The 26,016-nt window shown below is 43.6% G+C and overlaps 1 protein-coding gene across 3 annotated transcripts in view; it reads left to right on the top strand.

The window, feature by feature from the left end:
- UBP1 (upstream binding protein 1) overlaps positions 1 to 26,016 on the top strand; it is a 51,747-nt gene that overhangs the window by 4,613 nt on the left and 21,118 nt on the right. For all 3 annotated transcript variants that reach the window (XM_045436709.1, XM_045436707.1, XM_045436708.1), the window contains 4 exons: positions 10,159 to 10,310; positions 19,304 to 19,380; positions 23,877 to 23,982; positions 24,432 to 24,538. In XM_045436709.1, coding sequence (XP_045292665.1) covers positions 10,159 to 10,310; positions 19,304 to 19,380; positions 23,877 to 23,982; positions 24,432 to 24,538 — 442 coding nt within the window. The remainder of the gene's footprint in view (positions 1 to 10,158; positions 10,311 to 19,303; positions 19,381 to 23,876; positions 23,983 to 24,431; positions 24,539 to 26,016) is intronic.

The raw sequence follows: 26,016 nt of genomic DNA, 5'->3' as shown, positions 1-26,016 counted from the left end.
GAGATTCTCAAGCAGGCTCTGTGCTGTCAGCAGGGAGCCCGATGCGGGGCTCCGGTCCCACAACCCTGAGATGGTGACCTGAGGTGAAATCAGGAGCTGGAAGCTTAACCGACTGAGACACCCGGGCGCGCCTGTTAGTTTTTCTTTCAAGTAAAACTGATACTTTGTGAGAGAAACTGCCGGGGCGGCCTGCAGATCAAACGGTGGCATAACCGCTCTCCTTCGGACAACCACTAGGTGTGCAGCGGAAATCTGTGATACCCGCCCAAGAGCCGCTGTATCCGGAGATGAATGATTACTGCCAGCGGCTCCCACTGCTTTGATCTGGGTCCGGTTTGGTGCCGCTGCCCCGGTTCGTGCGAGGCACCAGCAGCTCTGATCACCGTCGGCCGAGTGCAGATGTCATCGAAGGGAAGAAGGCAGATCACGCTTTGCTGTGATGCTGAAAATAACTTTGACCTTCCGAACCCCTTGAAAGAGTCTCCGTTTCCTCAGGGTTCCGTAGACCACACCTCCGACCGTCGCTGGTTCGCCGTGTGCCTGGACTGGAGATGCGGGAAACAGACTTTCTTCCAAATGAAGAGCAGACCCGGTGTCGGAGCTCAGAGAAGTCGAGCAGCCTGCCACCGTGCGGCTCAGCAGGCGGCGCGGCTGGGCTCCGACGCTCCGGAGCCGGGCTACGGCTTCCACTTGTTTCCATGGCACCTTCTGGCCGCCTGCCAGTTCATGCGTGTAGTGGGACGCGCTCTTTCTGGATAGAAGGAAAATCTGCCGGGAAGGCTGTATATATGTTTCTTCTCCGACTTGTTGTATTTTGCTTCTCCCCCCCGCCCCCCGCCCCGGACCTCGGTGAATTTACTCTTCTAGTAATTTGTAGGCCCTCAGACTTTCTAGTCAGTTTTTCTAGTTATTTTTCATAATCAAGATAACTATGAATAAACGTTTAAACGTTTAAAAAATATATATTTTTTAAAACGTTTATTCATAGTTACTTTGACTTTTTTTTTAACGTTTATTTATTTTTGAGAGACAGACAAAGTGCGAGCTGGGAAGGAGCAGAGAGAGGGAGACAGAGAATCCGAAGCAGGCTCCAGGCTCCGAGCCGTCAGCACAGAGCCCGACGCGGGGCTCGAACCCACACACTGTGACATCATGACCTGAACCGAAGTCGGAGGCTTCACTGACTGAGCCAGCCACCCAGGCGCCCCAACAGTATTTGTAAATAGCGGTAGACTTGTTTCTTCCTGTATGGTCTTTACATTTCACATTCTTGCCTTGGTGTGTTGGCCGTGGCTTTGCTGTAGTGTTGTTTAGAACCACTAAAAACTTGATTCTTTAATCTTCTTACTGATTTTAGAGAAGGTTTCCAAAGTTTCATAAATAGATGATCTTTGTTCCTAGATGAGATTGGTCCTCTATTTTATTTTCTTGTACTCCTGTTATTTTTTTAAACATCAAGACTTTTTTTTTTCTTTTTTTTTTTTTTAACATCAAGGCTGTATCACTTTCAAGTGAGTTGGATAGCTTTCTCTCTTATGGGCTAAAAGTTGTATTTATGTATTTAGATATGTAGACTGTATGCCCAACATGGGGCTTGAACGCACCAAGAATCTCACGCTCTACGGACCGAGTCAGGCAGGTACCCCTAGAAATTTTTTAGGAGATGAGACTTAACGGTTTCTTCAAGATTTTGTAAAGCTCACCTGGAATGCAGCCTGGATTTGGTGATTTTAAGTTTTTCGCACAAAGTAGATGTTTGACTGTACATGTAATTTATGCAGTGGACATAAGAATATTCAGAATTTATGAACGTTAGCCAGTTGTGGTCATTTTACTCTTCATATAAAATTGCTTTAAGTTTTTAGGTTTAAAAAAAAAAAAGACCTCTGTATTTGTGATTATTCCCTTTTACCTCACAGGAACTCCCCGTCTTTTCCTGCTTTTGTGACCTATGTCAGAGGTTTGTCTGTATCTTTAGTGCCTTGCGTGAAACCAAATTTTGGGGAGCACCGTCAGTTGAGCATTTGAGTTTTGATTCGGTTCAGGGTTTGCAGGATTGGTTCTCAGGATCGGGCCCTGCACACAGAGCCTGCTTGGGATTCTCTCTCTCTCTCTCTCTCTCTCTCTCCCCCTCGCTCTCTGCCCCTCCCCCACCGTCACGCCTGCACCCACGTGCTTTCTCTCCCTCAAAATAAATAAACATTAAAAAAAAGAAACCAGTTTTGGTTTTGTTTTTCTTTTAGGTTGGGTTTTCTGTTTTATTTTTGTGGTTATTTTCTTCCTCAGGTTCTTGCTTGCTCTGGTTATTTTCCAACTTCTTTGGTTGGGTGCTTTCTCCTCCTGGTGTTTGTCTTCTAATAGATACGTTTAAGGGTGTATATGTTTATCTGTAAGTGTCTCAAGATTTGAAGGCAGCACCTTTGTCGTCATTTAATTCTATTGTTTTCTTTTTTCCTATTGTAGTTCTTCATAGGTCCTGGATATAGTCTTTGATTATGCATAGAGGTCATGAATACTTCACCTCCATGACTTGTCTTTCCGTTGTCTTTTTGGTGGCTTTTGAGCTGACGTTCTTGATTTTGAGATGGTCAAATTGACTAATGTTTTCACTTACAGTTAGTCTTTCTCTACTGTGAGGTTCAAAGATATTTTTACAGTCTTTTCTAATGATCTGTTACTTTATAGACTATGCCTAGGATTACAGTCCTAGGCATAAAATGAGTTAGGAAGTGTTCTCTTTCTGTTCTGTTGAAGAGTTTGTGTAAGAACTGCCTTTGAAAGTCTGATAGAACTTGCCTGTAGAACCATTCCAGGGCAGGGATTTTCTTTGGGGGGAAATGTTTTAACCATGATATCAGTGTCTGTAGGATTATTTTGTAACAGCTATTTATGTCTTGAAGAAAGTTTTTGTTTCTCTTAAGATTTTATTCTCGAACTCACAACCCCAAGAGTCACATGCTCCACCAACTGAGCCAGCCAGGTGTTGTTATGTCTTGAAGAAAGTTTTGATGTTATCTTTTTTTTTTTTTCTTAAATTTTTTCTAAAGTTTATTTTTGAGGGAGAGAGACAGAGACACAGAATCTGATGCAGGCTTCAGCCCCAGGCTCTGAGCAGTCAGCACAGAGCCTGACACAGGGTTTGAACTCCTGAGCCGAAGTCAGATACTCAACGGACTGAGCCACCCAGGCACCCTGTGATAAGTTCTCTTTCTAGGGCATATTCATCTTATCCATATTTTCCAATATATTGGCACAAAGTTGGTAGTGATATTCTCATCTTTTTAGTTGTTATATCATTAGTTATAACTTCTTTTTTATTATACTTGTGCCTTTTTGATCTGTCTCTCCTAGACATATGTGTAAGTTTTTTAGGGCATATTGGGCCAGACCTTTTGTGCCCTTAGTATTTGTTTGTCAGGACTACGAGAAATTCCAGATTTTCAGGTCGCTGCTTTTCTCCTATATTTTGATCGACAGTAAGAGAGAGATAGAACACAAGTGGGGGAAGGGCAGAGAGAGAATGAGACATAGAATCAGAAGCAGGCTCCAGGCCCTGAGCTGTCAGCACAGACCCTGTCCCCGGGGCTCGAACTCACAAACCGTGAGATCATGACCTGAGCCAAAGTCAGACGTTCAACTGACTGAGCCACCCACGCGCCCCTGCACCCCCCCCCCCCAACTCTTTACCCATCTCCGCTTTCTTACCAGTTCCTAACTTCCTTCCATGTTGCCCTCTGGAATTCTCAGTTTGTCATCAGAAAATCCCCTTAGTGGGGCACCTAGGTGGCTTTGGTTCAGGTCGTGATCTCACGGTTCGTGGGTTCGAGCCCCGCGTCAGGCTCTGTGGTGACAGCTCAGAGCCTGGAGCCTGCTTCGGATTCTGTGTCTCCTTCTCTCTCTGCCCCTCCTCTGCTTGTGCTCTGTCGCTCCCTCAAAAATGAACATTGAAAAAATTAAAAAAAAAAAAATCCCCTAAGTGGTCAATGTTAATTGGTTGAATTGTGCCCCTCCCTCCCCCCCCCCCCCCAGAAGGATATATTGGAAGTCCTAGCCCACAGGACCTCAGAATGTGACCTTACTTGGAAATAAGGTCTTCATAGAGGTAATCAAGTAAAAATGATGTAATCAGGGCAGGTGCCGGTGTCCTTATAAAAAGGGAACATTCGGGCACAGAGGAAGACTTAAGTGAAGGCACACTGGTTGCTGCTGACCATGTGATTGGAGTGATGCGTCCACAAGCCAGGGAACACAAAAGATGTCACCAAATCCCAGAAACTGGGAGAGAGGCCCAGAGTAGAGCCCGCTCACAGCCCTCACAGGGCACCAACCACACTGACACCTTTATTGCGGACTTCTGGCCTCCAGAGCCGAGGGACACACATTTCTGTTTTAAGCCATCCGGTTCTTGGTGCTTTGTTGTGACGGTCCTGGGAAACTAACGTAGTCAACTCTGTCTCTTAATGATGACTTTTCCTCTGAAGCCCTCTCAAGCGGTGGTGGTCTGTTTCCACAGGCCTAGGGAAGGACCCCCTTCCTTCATTGCCATCTCAAACTACGCTTCCTGTCTCCTTCCTTGCAAGACCGCCCAACTTTGAATTTCATGTTACCAAATATCAACCAGTCACCCAATTATTGCAGTCATCTTAGTGATTTCTGGGTCATTCCTCATTCCCCCCCCCCCCCCCCCGAGAGAGAGAGGAGAGTGCGAGTGAGCAAGGGGCAGAGAGAATCCCACGAGAGGGAGAGAGCGTGGAGCCCAAAGTGGGGCTCAGGTTCACCCAAAGTGGGGCTCGAACCTGGGAACCATGAGATCGTGACCTGAGCCAAAGTTGGACACTTAACCGACTGAGCTACCCAGGCACCCTGGTTCGTTCTTCATTTTTAAAATTTTAGGTCCTGGTTCACTGTCACTATCTGACACTATTGCTGTTTTAATTTTTGGTGATTCAGAAGACACTTAAATGGGCCTTCTAGTAGCCTGACATTTCTGTTCCTTGTATCTTTCTTACAGTGGTATTATCTTTAGCTACTCAATCTTATGGTTAGACCTTGACATTTCCAACCATGCAACCCACATATACTCTCAAATTCAGAGTTAAGCGTTAACTACCACCTTCTACCCTCCCAGCTCATTCCTTTAGGACCCTCTTGCTCTGTCATTTGGCCCATCTACGGTCGTTGATTGGACTCAGTTCGCCTTCTTGAACACCTTTTTTTCTTCAGCCACTTTTAATTTCCATGTGCAGTTGTTGTAATTACTTCTTCCTTGTTAATATTCCCTCTCTCTTGGCCCTCTTGCTTTATTCCCCTCCCACCTTTTTTATTGTAGCAAAACTGTAACCCTGATTAAATGTGACACCTAACACACCTAAGCAGCTGAATGTGGTCTAGAAAAGCAGTGAATGGGTCTTACTTGAAGTTCACAGCCTCGGCATTCAAGTGCATCCTTTTGCCACAGCTGCGACTGTGCTGCTCCCACGGTGGCCTCATCCTCTGCTCCCCACCCCTAGCACTTGACGATTCCAGGACACTCCAGGACCCCTCCTCATCTCCCACCTCTTCTCCCCATTCCCGCTTTCCAGTGATTGGTTCCCTTTTTCTTTAAACACAATATCTTTATTTTAATTTAATTTAATTTATGTATTTATTTAGACCCAAGTTAGTTAGCATATAGTGGAATAATGATTTCAGGAAGATTCCAGTGATTCATCCCCCATGTATAACACCCAGTGCTCATCCCAACAAGTGTCTTCCTTAGTGCCCTTACCCATGTAGCCCACCCCCCACCCCAACCCCTCCAGCAACCCTCAGTTTGTTTTCTGTATTTAAGAGTCTCTTCCATTTTGTCCCCCTCCTTGTTTTTATATTTTTGGTTCCCTTCCCTTATGTTCCTCTGTTTTGTGTCTTAAAGTCCTCATATGAGTGGAGTCATATGCTGTTTGTCTTTTCTCTAATTTCACTTAGCATAAAGCCCTCCAGTTCCATCCACGTAGTTGCAGATGGCAAGATTCCATTCTTTTTGATTGCTGAGTAATACTCTATTGTGTATATGTACCACATCTTATCCTGCTTTGGTTATTTGGGCTTCCTGAATCAGTCAATTGGTATATTTCATCAGTTCTGGAATTGCTCAGCCTTTAGGTCAAATACTGCCTCTGTGATATGTTTTCCTCTTCTGGGAATTCAATTCAGTGTAAAATTGTCTCACCTTGTCCTTTGTTTCTTCATGTCTCTTTGCATTTTCCATAACTTCTTTTTACCTATATATTTCTGTTTGAGCTGCTGTTAAAGCTAAGTTCTTAATTTTATCAATTTTATTTTCCAGTTTTAGAAGTTCTGTTTGTTCCTTTTTATTTTACTGTCCCTTAAAATTATCTCTTCCTTGCAGATCATTTGGGCTTGTCTTTTATTTACATTTTCTTAAATTTATTTTGAGAGAGCGTGTGTGTGAGTGAGCAGGGGAGGGACACGGAGATAGAGAGAGAGAGAGATGGAGAGAGAGAGAGAGAGAGAGAGAGAGAGAGAGAGAGAGAGAGAGAGAATATATCCCAAGCAGGTTCGATTTCACAAATGGTGAGATCATGACCTGAGTGGAAACCAAGAGCCAGTCGCTCAACCAAGTGAGCCACCTAGGTGTCCCTGGGCTTGCCTTTTGTATTTCTTTATACAGAGTAAGCATAATTTTATAGTATGGGTTCAATAATTCCAGCATCTGAATTCTTTGGGGGTATCAGTCTGTGTCCAGTTAGGAAAATAGAAACCATTTAGATGTTTCAAGCAGAGAAAGATGTAGTGAAGTATTTGCAAAGGTGCTGGAACAGTTTGGGGAGGAGGGCTTGTTACCTGGTTGTGCCTGGGGGCATGGCTGCCGTGGCCTAGAAATTTCCTGTAGCCACCCTCTGTGCGCTTGCCCGCCTCTGTCTTTTCCTACTCCCTTTTCATTTCCCACCAGTGCTTCCCTCTGGGATGACTTAGCAAGACTCCAGCTGGCAAGAAGTCTTGTATATGTAGTTTCAGACCTCGAACCCCTCTGCAACAGAGGCGGAAAAGAGCTGAATACCAACAGACAGATCTGGAGCTGGGTGTATGCCATCTGTTGTTTTTGCTGTTGGTTCTTGCTCCCAGAGTCTTGTTTGTCTTTGTGTGCCTGGTTATTTTTGGGTACTGGCATTTCAAAATTACTTGTAATAATTTGAAGCCTTGAGACTTTTCATTTGCTTGTCTGATCCCTGGGAGCTCTACCTGTCTGGGATGTGGGGTTACAAAAAAACAGTTGACTCCTGGGACTTTCTTTCCTAAGGTTCGGCTTAGTAGACATGAGGATCTTAAATTACCTAGATACCTGTTTTTTTCATTTTAATAATGATTGATTATTAGGGCTGCAGTTGGTTCATTGATTCAGCAGGTATTTGAGGCTCTAAATGTTGGGGTGAGTCAGTGAAGTGAAACAAATTTGGGAGATGGTTGTATACTTAGGGGTGGTACAAACTGAAGTCCTGTGTACTGTGGGAAGGTGATAAGCTCTGTGGGAAGATGGAACAGGACAAGGGGAGTTGGGAACACGGATGGGCGGACTGCAGTTGGCAGGCTGTCGCTGTGAAGGTGACATTTAAATGAAGTGAAGTAGATGGACATCAGCGGAAGAGTGGCTCCAAACCCAGCACCGGTACCGATGCCTTGAAAGAGGCAGGGTAGGAGGCTGGTGTGGGGGCCAGGGGCAGTGAGGACAAGTAGAAGAGGGAAGAAGAGCAGAGTGGGGCCTTGCCGGGACCCTAGTTCAAGTGAATTGGGATTTCAATAGCAAAGGATCTTTTTTTTTTTTTTTTAAGATTTTATTTTTAAGTAATCTCTACACCCAATATGGGACTCGAACTTACAACCCGGAGATCAAGAGTTGCATGCTCTACTGGCTGAGCCAGCCGGGTGCCCCTTTTTCTCATCCTTAAAATGCTTACGTATATAGAACGTAAGAATATATATATACACTCATCTACCATGGAACAATCATGATTGTTTTTCATGAAGAGAGTTACTCTAAGTCTTAAAGCACCGTTTTTCAGCCTCCTGAAAAGTTTTTATATCTGCCGCAAAGTTTTAGATCTGTGCCCCTCGGGTGACCCTCAGGTTGCAGTGTTGAGAAGAACTCGAGAGGATTGAGGACCAGTGCTGACGGTGTGTTTCTCAGTTATACTTAAGTGCTTAGGAGCGTGTTGGCAATTCCCAGGTGCGAAGAGGGCTAGTGGGTAATTAGTCTCTGAATAATCAGTCTGGTGCTTTAATAGAGTGTGTGCAGGGAGGAGCGAATGCAGTGCAGCCTTTCCCATCTCATTTATTTACACTTTTGGTTTTAAATTGAATTTAATTAAAATGGACTAGCCAAATATCTGAGTATGTTAACAGCTTTTGGGGGGGGGGGGGAAGCAATTCAGACAACCCCTTGCTAGTGGTGTTGATAAAGTATTCATTTGAATATTTTGTTATTACTTTACTTTTTTATGGAGGAAGGAACATAGAGACATTATCAAGATACAGGTGTACAAAACAGCGATTTATCTCCAAAGCAAATACCTATAATTCATACATTAATGGTGGGAATGTAAAATTGTGTATCCTCTTTGGAAAGCCCTTTGGTAGTTCCTTAGAAAGTTAAACAGGGTAACCATATAACCTGGCAATTCTTCTAGGTTTACACTAGCAGCAGCAGCCCTGATGCCCCCGAGTGGATAAACAGACTGATCCATCTGTTAGATCCGTCTAATTGAAGGGAGTATCATTCATCCCTAAATGGGAATGCTACAACAGCGGGACCTTGAAAACCTCAAGTAAAAGAAGCCAGTCTCAAAAGGCCACGGGATTCTCTTTGCATTAAATGTTGAGAATAGGCAAGTGCATGGGCACCTGGCTGGCTCAGTAGGTTGAGTGTCCGACTTCAGGCTCAGGTCGTGATCTCGTGGTTCATGAGTTCGAGCCCCACGTCGGGCTCTGTGCTGACAGCTCAGAACCTGGTGCCTGCTTCAGATTCTGTGTCTCCCTGTCTCTGCCCGCCTTCCCTGCCCACACTCCATGTGTGTGTGTCTATCTCTTTCAAAAATAAATAAACATTAAAAAAAAAAAAAGAATAGGCAAGTGCATAGAGACACAGTAGGTCACTGCCAGGACTAGGGTTAGTGTCGGGCAATAGGGCTGGGGAGTGACTGCTAACGGGCATGAGATTTCTTTTTGGGGTGATGAAAATGTTCTGGGATTAGATAGGATAACTGCACAACTCTATTAATATGCCAGAACCCACTGCATGATTAAAAGGGTGAGTTTTTATGGAATGTAAGTTATATCTCTGCTGGTTTTGTAAAAAAGCAAAGCAAACACATCCATGCGTTTGGGTTAACAGAGAAGAATATAGGCAGTGCCCCAGAAGGCCCCCCCCGCATCCCCCCAGCCGGTGCCCAAGTTATCCTTGGGGAGATAGCAGCTGCTTCTGCAGCAACTGTCTGCTTCTCAGAAGAAGCCACTGTTTCAGACGAAGCCTGAAGCTTTATGCCCAGCATTTGCCAGGCCTAGCGGGGCACTTTTTGTAAAGTACCGTCTTAATCAGACGCTTCTTTGTGATTTTATGGTGCCAGTGTGACCTACCTTTCAAAACAGGTAGCTATGCACTCGCTCTTTTTTTTTCATAGAAATAATATGGAGTTTAAAGTTTTTAAAGAGTTTTTTGAAGTAAAATACATATTGTTAGATCTCTTGCTTAATCAGCATGGACTTTATTAACTATTAAATACTTCTTATTTTATCTGCCTAATCATAGCTGCTCTCCCACTCCCCCCCCCCCACCCCAACCCACGCTGGAGAGATGGGTTATTAATACTATCTTTTGGGGGAGCCAGATTAACATTAATATTTCTCTCATTCTACATGACGTTTCTGGGCTTAAATTTTATTTATTTTTTTATAAAAGTTTATTTATTTTTTTAAGTAGCGCCTGGACCTCATGCAGGGCTCAGACTCCTAACCCCAAGATCAGAAGTTGCATGTTCCACCAACTGACCCAGTCGGGTGCCCTTGAACTTAAAGTTTTAAAAGAAGCTACCCCTACATGTTTTTATATGCTTTCAAGTATTTTAAACTCAAACTCAGGTCAATGTTGATTCCTTTGCCTTTCAGCGATGTCTTGGCATTGCCCATTTTTAAGCAGGAAGATTCCAGCCTTCCGTTGGACGGTGAGACCAAACACCCACCCTTTCAGTATGTGATGTGCGCCGCCACCTCGCCAGCCGTCAAACTGCACGACGAGACGCTCACTTACTTGAACCAAGGTTCGTATGGCTGGGTCGTGTTTTGCCGGAAGAACTTCGATATATCCACGGCGGCCCTACAGCCTAGTCTGCTGGTAACAGCTTGAAATTCGATTGTGTTTCTTAAGTTCGACAGCTTCAGTTAACAGAAATTGTCGGAATTTTACTGTGAGCCAACGAGGTAAAAGTTTGTGGAAGCCGATTTGCATCAATAAGGTCTGTGGAACAAGATTTATTACAGGGTTTTTCAGACCAAATCCAGAGGAGGAGCAAGTAGGAAAGGATGTCAGTTATTTTTAGGAACCCTGGTTTCAATATGGAACTTGAGAATGAATCAGAAATCCAGCTAGCAAGGAACCTGGGTCTCAGGCCTGAAGCAGGTTTGTGCTGAAAATAGACAAGCTGCGCCAGGATGGAGTCTGTGGCTAAAATAAACCGTGTCAGATTCTGTCCACCCGTATCTTGTCTGCACGTGATGAGAATATCATGTTTTGGTGATATGAAAACGAGAGCTGGCAGAGTGGAAAACGGATGTGGGTGTAGAATTTACTTTTGGAAATTATAAGGGATTTTTTCTCAGGTACCTTTAGCAGTCTGGGCATGGGCCAATGTGACTGACCAAATGAAACAAAAGTACTTTGGTACACAGCTATTCATTTGTTGGATATACATACTGAAAGCATGTTGCTCCTTTAGTTTTCTTTTAAATCTAGAGTTTCCTTTTTTTTTTTTTTTTAAAGTTTATTTTTGAGAGCGAGAGAGTGAGCAAGGGAGGGCGGGGGTCAGTGGAGGGGAGAGAGAGAGAGAATCAATCCCAAGCAGGCTCCGCACTGACAGTGCAGTGGGGCCCAGACTCACGAGCCGTGAGATCATGACCTGTGCCGAAATCAAGAGTTGGGTGCCTAACCAACTGAGCCACCCAGGCACCCCTGAACTTTTATTCTTGTAAAAACAGTAGTACATACTCTCATTGTAGAAGGATTGGGAAATACCTCAAGAGATAAAGATGAAAATTGGCTGTAGCTGCACCCACCAAGAATACTTTTTAGTATTTTAAATGTCATTTTAGGTGTATTTTCTTGTGTATATTTCAACAAAATTGGAATTAACACCTGTTCGCTTAAGATATATTATGATTATTTTTCCATCATTAAATAGGATCTTTAATTCCTTGAACTGTGAGCTGTAGATTTTAGATTATTATGAAATAATAGTATTCTGAAATATGGAAGAATAACTTATGCTAGCCTTTCATTTGATCTATAAATTTAGGATCCATGAGGTTTTACAACCCAGGTTATTCTACCATAGCACCCATAGCAGTACCCTAACTTTGGTGTTAATATTGTTTGGGTAGGCCTTCTGTTGTTTGAGACTTAAGTGTCATATTTGAAAGAACCTTAAGTGTATATGGTAACCTGTTTTAGATATAAAAAAATATCAGAAGAAACTATGTAGGGGCGTGGATATCCGCTGTAGCTTTATTTCTAATGACAAGGGAGTCACGTGCATTTCTCTTACTTGGGGAATAGTTGAGTAAGTTCTGTTGCATGCATACCACAGGATGATCGAGTACACACAGACCCCTGTTTAAAGGAATGTGTTGGATGTGTCTGTCTGTTGGCCTGGGGAAACATCCATAATTTATCACTGTTACTATTAAACTGGGAAAAGATCTCTCATGTTGATAAAAGTTGCCAGCCACCATCTATAGTAATGATGTATTAGACTAACGTTTGCTGAGTGTTTACAATGTGTGAAGCATTGTACTAAGTACTATGCATGTGTTATTTAGTTCCCCAATAACTCCCGAAGTTTTATTAATCCATTTTAGGAGTGCCTGACTGGCTGTCCATAGAACAGGAGACTCTTGATCTTGGGGTCATGAGTTCAAGCCCCCTGTTGGGCATAGAGCTTACTTAAAAAACGCATTTTACAGATTCGTAAGACAAGGTGAGAACAGTTGATTAAATTGAATTAATGGATATGATGCACTTACAAGCTAGCCAACACATACGAAGTCCAATACGACCTTTATTTGCTGTTCCTGTCACTTACAACTAAGTAGCTTTAATGGTTTCTGATCACACTGGAAACCAACTATTTAGACCTTGGTTGATGTGTTAGTTTCCTGTTGCAGCTGGATGAGCAGTTTTTGCAAATTGCTAGAACCCAACCTGGTCCTAGATACCTGTTCCGTGACTCAGGAAGTTTGCCAGGTTTATTGGAAAGTGTATTATCACAATCTTTTAAATAAGCCAGTCAGAGTTTTAAACTGTAGAAATAGCATTTTTGCACTGCTTAGGAACTGTGGTGGGCAGAATAATTGTTCCCCAAAGATGTCCATGCCCTAATCCCCAGAACCTGTGAATATTTTACCTTATATAGCAAAAAGGACTTTGAAGATGTGGTTAGATAAAGAGTGTTAGGGGCGCCTGATGGCACATGTGACACTTGGTCTCAGGGTGGTGAGTTCAAGCCCCACATTAGGGGTAGAGATTACATTAAAAAAATAGTAATAAAGGGTGTCGGGATGGAGAGATTATCCTGGATTATATAGGTGGTCCCAGTGAAATCACAAGCGTCCTTATAGAGAGGGAGGTAGGAGAGTCGGAGTCAGATTTGAAGACCGAGGAAGAGGCCATGAGCCAAGGGATATTAGTGGCATCAAAAACAAAACAAAAAACCCAAAAACCACAAGGAAGTGGGTTCTACCCGAAGGCCTCCAAAAGGAACACAGTCCTGCTGACTGCTTGATGTTGGCCCAGTAGACCTATGCTGGACTTCTGAATTCCAGAACTGTGTGATAATAAGTTTGTATAGTTTCAGGCCACTGAGTTTGTCGAAATTTGTTGTAGCAACAGTAAACAACTATGACGTCAGCCGAAGCAAATGTGTACCAGGTGGCTGATCTCCAGGGTGGTGCGGAGTAGGCCACTGCTGTGTGTATCAGAGCTGTTTCCACAAGGTGGGCATCATCTACTCTTAGAGTCTAGATGAAAACGCTTGCATCATATGGTCCCGCCTCCTTGCTTACCTCTGAAGGCCTTGCCAAAGCTGGATTTCGAAAGGGCATCTCACCAAGTCTGAGCTCTTGTGCTTGTGCGTGTGTGTGTGTGTGTGTGTGTGCTTGCGCATGTGTGTATATTCACATATGTGAACTGTACACACATGTATAATGCACGTATGTGAATATAGTGTATTTGTGGAGCACCCGTTAATGACGGAGTAAGAGGTATCCTGGACTGTTGGGATGCTGTCAGACAAGGAAACGAATGTAATGCATTGCGGTTACTTGCAAAGGAGTCATAATGCAATTTAAACAGCTCTAGATTGAATTAGTTCTTAATTTCGGCGTAGACCGGTAAGCCATTTAAACTAAGAAGGATTTTGAAATCTTATCACCTGTAATATTGCACAGTGGTGGATAAAGCATTATATTAAATGAACCCTGTGCAAAATGATACAATTGTGTATAACCAGCCCTTGCAAACCAGGCTGTTTCTCTCTTTGGCATAGCACTTTGGGAGTGTTTATCATAATACGGTATTTATTCAGCTGCTAAGGAAAAGATGGTTAATTCTTGGCATTTTACTCAGGGCTTTTTGAATATAAAGTTTACTCCCAGGAGAGGGTCCTGAGGGCCTCGTGTTGGAGAGAGTACTGATGGACTGGCTGTTGGGAGCTTCACATACCAGTGGCTCCCCAACTGTAGCATGCTTTGGGGTTACCCGGAGGGCTTGTCAAAACGTGATCGCTGTGCCCCATAGAGCTTCTGTCTCTAGAGGTCTGGAGTAGGGCCGGAGAATTTGCATTTCTGACAAGTTTCCAGGTGATGCCGCTGCTGCTGGTCTGGGGACCCCTGCTTACGTATTTTAATCACCTTGAATATTCAGGCAAGTATGCAAGCTTCCTTCACCACTGCCTTTTATGGATGGGTCTCCTCAGTTGAGTGTTGGCACATGCTTGTGCCATCCTTTGGCTGTAGCTCGGTCACTGCTGGTAGGTAGCCTACCCTTAAAGTTCATTGCTCCCCTTCTGCCTCTTGGGCAGCCATTGCTGAAGAATATTTGCCATGGCATAAAACCATAAAGAAAAGATAAATTCTGGGTAGTCTTAGCGTCCTAGGCACGTGTAAATTGGAGCAAGTTTTCCAAGTTGTATTCAGTGCCTCGGAGCGTCAGTTTTTGTGCTGTTTTGAACAATACAAGTACAGAGTTTAAAAACTATATTTGTGTTCTCCTGTTTATGCTTGAGCAGCTAACCTCCTCTGCCCTTAGGTAACAAGAATTAGTCTCAACTTTGCGAAGTGAAAGACTGTAGTCTAAATGCTGCGGAGCCCCGGAGGGTGGAGTAAAGGCAGCTGGCTCTCCCCTGGGGTGGGGATCTGGCTGCAGTTGGACCGCCCCTTGTCTTACAGCTCCACCTGAGTCCTCGATGCTTCCCTCCTTATGGTAGGGATGTGACATCTGAACCCCTTGATTTTCCCAGGTCAGCTTTTTGCTGCTGTCAGATGAGAAATACCTACTCATTGGAAGGCCAACTTCTATTTGGAGAACCCAGGTTTTAGGCCCTAGGAAATAGCGTGTCTGTTGGAATAAAAATACTGTTAAGAGAAGAGAGAGAAGAAAACCAATATGTAAGAAATAAAAACTTGGAAAGAAAAAAAAAGAAAAATACTGTTAAATGATAGAAGTTTCAAAAAAAGAATATATTTCTTGTTAATTTCATTTTACAGCTGTGCATTTCCCTGAGGTTAGCTGTGGTTCTTGTTATAGATTAAAGGTCTATATTAGGACCTTAGGAATCAATTCTTTGAACTTACCCATGGGGGGTGGTGGGGACTGTCACAGCTTGGGCTCCATGTTGCTCTGGAGTCCATCTGAGGAAGCTAGACTGGGTGGGGATGTGAACTCACAACAATTATAGTTTTCAACTCTGTCAGTGCTTTTGCATTTGTAAGCCAAAAGAATAAAAAGTCAAAACTTCAGGGGTGCCTGGGTGGCTTAGGTTAAACCTCGGACTCTTGGTTTTGACTCAGGTCATGATCTCATGGTTCTTGAGATCGAGCCCTGCATTGGGCTCTGTGCTGACAGTGCACTCTGCTTGGGATTCTCTGTCTCCCTCTCTCTGCCCCTCCCCTACTCTTGCGAGCGCGCGTGTGCGCGTGTGTGTGTGTGTGTGTGTGTATGTGTGCACACGCACATTCTCTCTCAATAAAACTTAAAGTCAAAACATGAAAGGTAAATTCAGAATATAAAGTTGGAAACAGGACTAGTGGGAGCCTGGGTGGTTCCATTGGTTAAGTGTTTGACTCTTGATTTTGGCTCAGGTCATGATCTCACGGTTCGTGGGTTTGAGCCCCACATTGGGCTCTGTGCTGACAGCACGGAGCCTGCTCGGGATTCTCTTGTCTCCCTCTTTGCCCCTCCCCTGCTCTTTCACGCAGGTGCATGCATGCTGTCTCTCAAAAATAAATAAATCGACATTTTTTACAGAGTTTAAAAGAAAATAAAAAAAGTAAAATAGGACTAGCAAATCAGAGTACTGCTGTTGTGTTAACTGTATACTCCATTGATACTGGAGTCTTCTTTATATTTCAGTTAAAACCTAGACATGCTTCTGGAAACTATATTATTAAGAGATTTATGGAAGGGGATCAAATAGAAGGAGAAATTAAACCAATGAAGGCCTGGTTGTTCAGTGAATATCATCTCTTTTTCAAAGATTTTATTTTTAAGTAATCTACACCCAACGTGGGGTTGGAACTCACAAACCTGAGATCAGAAGTCTTTTGCTCTACCTACTTAGGCAGCCAGGCGCCCACAGAGAAGCCATTTAAAGGAGAGCAAGCGTGGGGCGCCCGGGGGCTCAGTTGTTAAGCGGCCGACTTCGGCTCAGGTCATGATCTCGCGTGATCTTGCGTGATCTCGCGTGATCTCGCGTGAGTTCGGCCCCGCATCGGGCACTGTGCTGACAGCTCAGAGCCTGGAGCTTGTTTCGGATTCTGTGTCTCCCTCTCTCTGACCCTCCCCCGTTCATGCTCTGTCTCTCTCTGTCTCAAAAATAAATAAACATTAAAAAAAAAATTTTTTTTTTTAAAAAGAAGAGCAAGTGTTACAGAGCCTGTTGTAGAAACTTACTTTGGATTTTAGAATAGAAATCGCCAGTGCTTTAATACAGGAGCAACGAATCCTGAGATCTGTTTGTGAAAACATTGAACTTTGTATTGAGCACAGAGGTGTCCTGTTAGGTTGACTAGGAAAAACCATACAAAGGAAGACAGGAACACGGAGATGTTGTCCTTATTTGATGTTTTTTTTCTTTAAGTTTATTTATTTCGAGAGAGAGAGAGAGACGAAGACAGCGTGAGTGGGGGAGGGGCGGGGGCGGGAGGGGGTGGGAGGAATCCTAAGCAGGCTCCTCGCTGCCAGTACGGAGCCCGATGCCGGCCGAACTCAGGAAACTGAGATCAAGACCTGAGCCTCAACCAAGAGTCAGAGGCTTAACCGACTGAGTCACTCAGGCACCTGATTTGATTTTTTTTCAGTGCTGAGAATTTTGAGATTTTGAGGATCATAAAATAATCCTCACAGGACAAGTTTTCCCTCCCTCCTGGGCAGGTTATTTCTCCCCTGTCCTCACCTACTTGGTTTTTAATTAAACATTTTTTTATTGATCTGATAATTAACACAAACATTTTGTTAATTTGCCTAAATTTTTGTGAAGTTGAGTGTACTTTTAAATGTATAATAGTATAGTTTTCAAAATACCTATTCATATGCTTTATTTTAAAATTTATTTCTTACTGTTTTTCTGAGTTTAGATCCATTGTTAAGTATGCTGCAAATTTAACTTTTTAAGAATGTCTTTTGCCATGGTGTTAGCTAGTGGTAATCTCAATCTGTTGAAGGACTTAAGGACTTTTTCTTAGTAACATACTATATGCAGTGGTTTTCCTTCACCAGCCTTGGAGTGATTCGGTTGTGATTTAATAACCTTTTGTTGTATTTTGACCATATGATCTAGTACCTTCTGTATATTTTTATACAGGGTATGCGCCATTGGAGTGGACTAGGTCATAAATATCCTCAGCTTCATATGATGCATACCAGACACACGCCTTTTTTTTTTGTTTTTCAAGTAGATTTATTTTGAGAAGGGAGCATGAGCGAGTAGGGGTGGGCAGAGAGGGAGAGGGAGAGAGAGGATCCCAAGCAGGCTCCACACTGTCAGCACAGAGCCCGATGTGGGGCTTGATTCCGTGAACCATGAGATCGTGGCCTGAGCCAAAATCAAGAGTCGGACACTTAACTCACTGAGCCACCCAGGTGCTCCTGTAAGCACTCTTGATTTTCTCCATATCAGATTATGCTGTCGTCGTTACTACTTAATGATGGGTAATTGAGAAATCATTTTTGTGGTTGCGGAGTACATTCTTGACTGTTGGCAACAGCTCATGTTCCTAATGATACAGGTTGGTGTGTCGATGTCTATTTGTGTTTTCTTATGGACATTAAACAGTGAGAGAATGTGCGTGGGGTCCATTGGTCACAAGGAAGAAGGTTCTAGGATTAAAACGTGGTCTTGGCTCACACGAAACTCGGTACACAGATGTTCACGGTGTCGCTACTCTTAATGGCCAAGAAGGAGAACCAACCAGATGTCCGTCAGCTAGTGAATGGACAAACAAAACGGGGTACGTTGTTGCGATGGAACATTTGCAGTAAAAAGGAGTGAAGTGCAGGCACACCTCAGACAGAGGCAGTGCAGGTTCCGTTCCAGGCCACAGTAGAGTGACCGTGGCAGTAAAATGAGTCAGATGAGCTTTTCGGCTCCTCAGTGCACATGCACGTTCTCTTTACACCATCCCGTGGTCGAGTCAGCGTGCAGTAACCATGTATGTATGTTAGGTAAAAATACTTCATTGCGGGGCATCTGGGAGGCCCAGGCAGTGAGGAGGCCAGTTGGTTCAGAGTCTGACTCTTGACTTCAGCTCAGTTACGATCTCACAGTTTGTGCGTTTGAGACCCGCATCGGGTTCCACGCTGAGAGCGCAGAGCCTGCTTGGGATTCTTTCTCTCTCTGCCCCTCTCCTGCTCTCTCGCTTTCTTTCTTTCCCTTTCAAAATAAATAAACTTCAAAAAAAATGCTTTATTGCTAAACAGTGGGTTACAATGACAGTTCACCATAACAAACACAATAATGATGAAAAAGTCTGCAATACTGTGAATTACACAAATTGAAATATCGAGAATGACAAAATGTGACAGATACAGCGTGAGGACTCTTAGTGACGTGCTGTTGGAAGGATGGTGCCGATCGACCTGCTTGATGCAGGTGGTCACAAACCTCCAGTTGTAAAAATCGTGGCGTCTGCCAAGGGGGATGCAGCAGAGTGCCGTGAAAGGATATCTGCCCGTTGTCCTGCTGTGACATGCGTGAACGCTGAAAGCATGCGTAGTGAAGGAAGCCGATGGATCACATACCGTGTGACTGTTTATGTCCGGTGTGAGCCAGGCAAGTCCCTGGAGACAGAAAATAGAGTGATGAGTGGTTGCCAGGGGCGGAGTGGGTGAGGGTGGGAAGTGCCTGCTGAGGGGTGCAGTTTCCTTTTCAGGGTGATGAGAATGCCCCATGGTTGGTAGTGGTGATGATTTCACAATTCTGAATATGCTAAGCACGAGTCAGGTTTTAAAAGGATGAATTTTATGGTATGTGAATTGTATCTCAGTAAAGCTGTGGTAAAAAACTGGTCTTGGATTATGCTTGTGTGTATAATAAAATTTTAATGTGAGAGTCTAGCACTTGAAAATAAACTGTCAGAGAAGCTCTTCATTCTTCTGTCATAGTGTACGAAGGAAAGGATGATGTGGTTTGTAGGAAAGAAAGATCAACCCGAATGGTTTCTCTGGTTGAGAGGCCATTGAAGTTTTATGTTAAACAGCGATGTTCTTCGTGTGGACTGTCGGTGATACACAGTTTCTTTAAATTCATCAATTTGTTCAAAATAGGTCAGTCTTACGAAATTCGGATGCTGGATAATCGGAAAATGGGAGATATGCCCGAGATTACTGGAAAATTGGTAAAGGTAAGGATGATCCATTTTGATTCCTAACAGGTATTGTTTGCAGTGACTGAAAAAAGTAGCAGGTTTGCCATAGAAGGTTTAGGTTTTTTTGCACGAGAGTCGTTCTTTTAAAATCATTTAATTTCACTTTAAGAAGTAATGGCTATACTGCAACTCTTGACGTTTTGAACTATATTTAGTGTCCTTGTCTATAAAACAGCAATGATAGCAGTTACTGGGTTAAGTAAATGTGAAAGCCCTTTGGACACTAAGGCACCACAGTTGCAGCCGTGGGGGAGAAACCCACCACCACAACAGAGACTTTTAAGTTTTTCCTTTAAAAGTAAAAGAATAATGTGGGGGGAAATGTTAAGTGTTCATATGATACTTTTAAAGCCCTTTTATTTCACCTCTTAAAATCTCTCTGAAGACTGGAAATCTCTGTGCACCCTGTGTCCACACTGAGACGTATCTGAATGAGGGCGGTCATTCCAAGTGTAGGAGGCATAACCATCGGCTGGCTAGTCCATTCCTTTTAGGATAGATCTTCGGGACCGTCCTGCTCCTCCAGTGTCCTGCAGAGCTGTGTGACAGTCTGCCTGTCACACAGAGTGCTGTACTATAGATTCGGTGGCATTACAGGGCAGGACTTCTGGAAGAAGCTTGAGGGAAGGCAGAGCTTCAGTGTGGCTAAGTGTCAGCGTGAGAGAAGCAGACCTTTGTTCTCTTGACGCTTCTGTCTTCCCAGAGAGGCACCCAGGGGCCTGGGCACTGCTGGGCTCTCGGTATGGAGAGGCGTTCCATGGAAGGACTCCCCTCTGTGGGTCTGCCTTTTTAGAGGGTGAGCGTGGGAAAGGGAGCTTGGGCCCATCTGGGAGAGCCGGAGCATCTTTGGGATGTTTTAGTGCTTCCTCCGTTCCTGGGAGGCAGGATGACCCCAATCCTTTGGGAGGTTGGAGGAAAGATGGGGATCTGCTCCCCACTGATCATTGTCTTGCCAGCTTGGAGCGAGCTCCCAGACTTCCGACTCCCAGGGCTCCCATCTTCCCCGGACCAGAGGGAGACAGCTTGTTTCCCATTCTCACATTCACCAGTTTGCACTTTGAGTCTGTCGGGTCTGTGCTTGGTCAGTGGGTTTGGTCCTTTCCCCGGAAGGTGAGTCAGGTCAGATTAACAGCTCTCATTTTCTAGTGTGTAGGAAGCTTCGAAATGTCAGAGATTCTCTCGGAATGCCCTCGTCCTACCAGGCTGGCTTGTTGTCAGGCCACCGGGTGCCCTGGTTCACCTGCAGGCAAATCTGCCAATTGTATTTGTGAAAATGCCACCAGGAGTGTATATTTTAAGGGAAGATGTGGGTGAATTCTTCTGTCACTGTGAAAGTTACATCGGATGACTGTGAGAAGCCGCTTTAAAAAAAATCGATGTGGAAGTGTTGAACAGTTGTTTAAACTGTAGACTTCTGTACAAAATGAAGTAAGGCATTATGTGCTTGGTATTGAGGTCCTGAAAACTGGACCTAAAAATGGTAGACGTTAATAAAAAGCTACTTATATGGTAAAACTGAAACATAACAGGTAGAATGGTGCGATGATGCATCCACATGTGTTTATCACGTGGTTTATGGTAAACACACGTGTATCATGGGTGCCTGTGATAAGCTACTCGAGAATACCAGTCAGGTTAACTTGGAATGGCAGGGTTAATTAAGTTGTTGCTTGATTGCTTTAAGTTCTGCCTCTTGGATTTAGTTCCAAATTAAAATATGTAAAAACATCTAATTTACAAGATTCATGCCAGTGAAGAAATTAAGGCAAAAACAACTCTTCATTATGAGGTAAGTGAACTGTTGACAGTAGAGAAACCGTCTCCCTCTAAGTGCAAAGTGGGTGTTTTGCTGTCATTAAACAAGCATATTCTTCCTCGACAAGGGCACTTATTTTGAAAGCATCAGTTTTCCTAAACAGTTAGCTTACAGAGTGGAAAGGTTAAGTTTTAAAAGGTCTTGGGGCGCCTGGGTGGCTCAGTCGGTTAAGCGTCTGACTTTGGCTCAGGTCAGGATCTCACTGCTTGTGAGTTCGAGCCCCACGTCGGGCTCTGTGCTGACAGCTCAGAGCCTGGAGCCCGTGTCGGGTTCTGTGTCTCCCTCTCTCTCTGCCCCTTCCCCACTCGTCCTCTCCCTCCCTCCCTCTCTCTCTCACTCTCTCAAAAATAAACATTAAAAACGTTTTTTAAGGTTTTCAATCAGTTTCATCTTCCACATGATAAGCCACATGTCTGATATTTGGTGGCTGTGCCAGAATACATCAAGTTAGAGCCCGAGAGCTTGCCTGGGACTCAGAGCAACAGTCTGCTCCTGCCAGAGGACTGCAGGGTGAATTTCTTAAGAATCCCACCCTTTTTTTTATCTGCAATATATATCCCAGAAGTACTGTGCAGCAATCTGGTGTCTAATTTCCTGACTCCACGATCTTTGAGCCTGCTATGGTGGGGGCATCTTAGGGAACAAATGCCAGGTCGGCAGAGGTGCTTTGGAACTTGACCGTGCTCAGTAGCCTTGGTGATGTGCTCGCTTTGCTCGTTCTTGCTGTTAGGGCCCCTTTCCCCTGCTGGCTCTCTTGGTGTTTGACTTTCTTTTCCCCTTCCAAATTCACATAAGTTTTTTTTTTAATAGGCTGCCACTTCTTAACTCTGGTTCTCTTTTAATATTCTTTACTGTGCCATCTTAGTCTGGCCTACTAGAATGAGGTTTAGTCAAGCTCTTAAATCTAATACCGATATTCTCACACTATTTTCATCTGAATTTGTGGATTCGATCTGGTTCTCACTAAATACGAAAGAATCAAAATCATGACATTTCTGTGCCGCACCTTATTCTGAGTTCAGCTTGTTGGGCAATGTGACCCAAGGCCCCCGCCAGCCCGTGCACCTTCCCCGTGAGGTCTTCGCTGCCCTCGGGCGGTGGTGTCACGTGGGTGCTGGTGGACGGCCCGGGCAGGCCCCGCAGACGTGGGTGGAGGTGGCAAGGCGGGTGGCACGAACCAGAGCTGTGACTGTGCCTTTATAGATTTCCACTTTGGTCCCAGTGACTTTTTTGGCCTCTTTGTAAACTACAGTTGACCCTTGAACAACAAGGGTTCGAACTGCGCGGGTCCACTTAGGAACAGATTTTTTCAATATACACAGTGTAGTACTGTGAATGTATTTTCTCTTACGATTTTTTAGTATAAGCTTGTTTTCTCTAGCTTACTTTATTGTAAGAATGCACAAGATGTGTGTTACTCAGCTGTCGATGTTATCGGTAAACTGGTAAACAGTCGGCTATTAAGTAGTTGTTTTGGGGGAGTCCAAAGTTACACGTGGCTTTTCTACCGTGGGAGGGTTCAGCGCCTCCAAGCCCTGTGCTGTCGAGGGTCAACTGTATTTCACATTAAAATACTGCTGCTTTTTAATAGTTTCCTTCAAAATATTTCTCCATTCTGCCACATTTTGGGCAGTACCCTGGTGGGTAGGGAAGGCAAGGCACTAAAGTAGTATTTATATGTGTTGCTAACAGATTATTTCCTAGTCAAACAAGAGCATAGACTGGCAACATGATCTTACTGCATCATGAGAAAGTTGCTTATAAATGCGTCAGAAACACTAATTAGGGTAAATCTGGTATCTGAAGACATTGCATGACCTGTTTTCTTGTTTCTGGAACCAAACAATCATTGGCACCTGAAACGTGTGGGAAGTGAAGGAGGGATGGGTGGAGAGCAGAGAACTGGCCTCAAGTGTGTGGAGTAAAGTCTTCCCTGGGCACCAGAGTGTTTGGATGAAGTTTGCCTGTGGGCGGAACTTCCCCCCACTGCTTACCTCAGATAACCTCTTGCACGTAAATAGTAGAGAATGACTTTAGCATATATGTTCTTTTCTTGGTGGGTGTGGGCACATTCTCCCACCTGTCCCTTGACTGTCTTTTTAGTTTTTCATTTTATTGAAGTAAAATTAACATGCAGTGTTACATTAGTTTCAGTTGTAAGGTACAGCAATTCAGCATTTCTATATATTACTCAGTACTTGTCTTTGACTATCTGTAAAAAAAAAAAAAAAAAACCCTCAGTTATTAACTATTATTTTAAATAGTTTTGCCGTTGTGCCCGGGTTTCTGTCTGCTTATACTGCCCTTTCATTTTTGTAATCTGATGTTTTCTTCATAGAAGTCAAATTCTTGCTCTCTGATTTTATGGACATGTACCTTAATTTTGAGTGGCGATGTCAACTTTTTAAATAAAAATTTTACCTAAGTGATCATTTTATTTGTGCTTTTTATTTCTGAGTTGTAATTCTTTTTGCACCGAATAATTATACCCACAATCCACATATTCCAAGAACAAAGCAGTTCACTTAGAAAATGTTGAAAGCAGAATTTTCCTTGCATGCTCGTCTATTATAGGTTAATGCATAAGAAGTGAAAACACTTCTGCCTTTTAGCTGGAATAGTTTAAAAGTGCTCATTTTCCCCACTTACTCCATAGAGCATCATAAGAGTTGTATTCCATGACAGACGGCTGCAGTACACGGAGCATCAGCAACTCGAAGGCTGGAAGTGGAATCGCCCTGGAGACAGACTCCTCGATTTAGGTACGAGTGGCTGTCAGAAGACTCTGGAGAGACGGCGGTTGGTCAGCCGTACCTGTCACTGTGTTGGCAGCATGTTTAACTGTGAGGAGAGAGGTTTGGTGTTAGTGGGTCCTGCGTGCCTTGATTTGTTCTGTACTTCGAAATGAAGTGGGTCTTTTGGTGCTAAAAGAACCTGAGTCAGGAATTTTGACTTTGAAACCATTTATTTAGTTCTCGACTGGCACATCCATCGTGCGTTGAATGAAGTGAAATAGAAACCATGGTGGGAGAAAGTCTCGTGCACGTTGGGTGGGCTTGGGTGTTAGTGTGGTTGACCATGGGAACGTTGAAGGAAAAGGTTCGTCGTGGAGGTGTTGAATGATTTCATTTGCACATAATGATATTAAGTTGTAAGCTTTTCAGTTATTTGTAGTAGATGAGTTTCTGTGTAACTTCTTCTTAAAATACAGATATTCCAATGTCTGTGGGAATAATTGACACCAGGACAAATCCAAGCCAGTTAAATGCGGTTGAATTTCTGTGGGACCCTGCAAAGCGCACGTCTGCTTTCATTCAGGTTTGGAGTTTTACCTTATTAGAAGTCCACCAGCCTGGTCATCTGAAGGACCATGGATGAGCTTGAATTCTTGACACACAATGTTCTCTTCTTTAAATGCTTGTTTGTAAACTATCTTATAATGTCTTCTATCTGTGTATATTTTTCAACCTACGTACACATAACTGTATACGTGTGTGTATAAAGTGAAATTGGGGTTATCCTACTAAATCCGTCATTTATAGACTAACCTATTACTCAAACTACTTTTACCATTGGTAATAACACTAATCAGAACTTCTAATTAAAACTTCTATTTCTCGTAAGATGTATTTCTCTTGAACAAAAGCTCCTGGGTTTTTTTTAATTTATTTTTTAATTTACATCCAAGTTAGCATATAGTACAACAATGATTTCAAGAGTAGATTCCTTAATGCCCCTTACCCGTTTGGCCCATCCCCCCTTCCACAACCCCTCCAGCAACCCTCAGTTTGTTGTCTATATTCAAGAGTCTTATGTTTTGTCTCCCTCCCTGTTTTTATATTATTTTTGCTCCCTTCCCTTATGTTCGTTCATCTGTTTTGTATCTTAAAGTCCTCATATGAGTGAAGTCATAGGATTTTTGTCTTTCTCTAACTAATTTCACTTAGCATAATACCCTCCAGTTCCATCCACATAGTTGCAAATGGCAAGATTTCGTTCTTTTTGATTGCCGAGTAATACTCCATTGTATATATATAGCACATCTTCTTTATCCATTCATCCATCGATGGACATTTGGGCTCTTTCCATACTTTGGCTATTGTTGATACTGCTGCTGTAAACATTGGGATGCATGTGCTCCTTCGAAACGAAAGGTGTTTTTTTTTTTTAAGGTTATTTTTATTTATTTTGACACAGAAATAGAGAGCAAGCGGGGGGAGGGGCAGAGAGAGAGGGAGACAGAATCCCAAGCAGGCTCTGCACTGTCAGCACAGAGCCCAACTTGGGACTCAAACTCAAATCACGACACAGTGACCTGAACCAAAACCAGGAATCGGACGCTTAACCAACTGAGCCACCCAGGCACCCCCAAAAGCTGCTGTTTTTAAAAGGGTAGGATTAGGGCACCTGGCTGGCTCAGCCCATAGAGCATGCGACTCTTGATTTTGGGGTTGTAAGTTCGAGCCTCACGTTGGGCATAGAGTTTACTTAAAAAAATAAAAAAAGGGGCGCCTGGGTGGTGCAGTCGGTTAAGCGTCCGACTTCAGCCAGGTCACGATCTCGCGGTCCGTGAGTTCGAGGCCCGCGTCGGGCTCTGGGCTGATGGCTCAGAGCCTGGAGCCTGCTTCCGATTCTGTGTCTCCCTCTCTCTCTGCCCCTCCCCTGTTCATGCTCTGTCTCTCTCTGTCCCAAAAATAAATAAACGTTGAAAAAAAAATTTTTTAAAAAATAAAAAAATAAAAAAAATTTAAAAAAAAAAAAAAAATTAAAGGGCGAGATTGAAAAAAGTGTACAGC

Source organism: Leopardus geoffroyi, chromosome C2 (genome assembly GCF_018350155.1).
Source record: "Leopardus geoffroyi isolate Oge1 chromosome C2, O.geoffroyi_Oge1_pat1.0, whole genome shotgun sequence".
Lineage (NCBI taxonomy): Eukaryota > Metazoa > Chordata > Mammalia > Carnivora > Felidae > Leopardus > Leopardus geoffroyi.
This window is presented reverse-complemented; position numbering and strand designations above follow the sequence as displayed.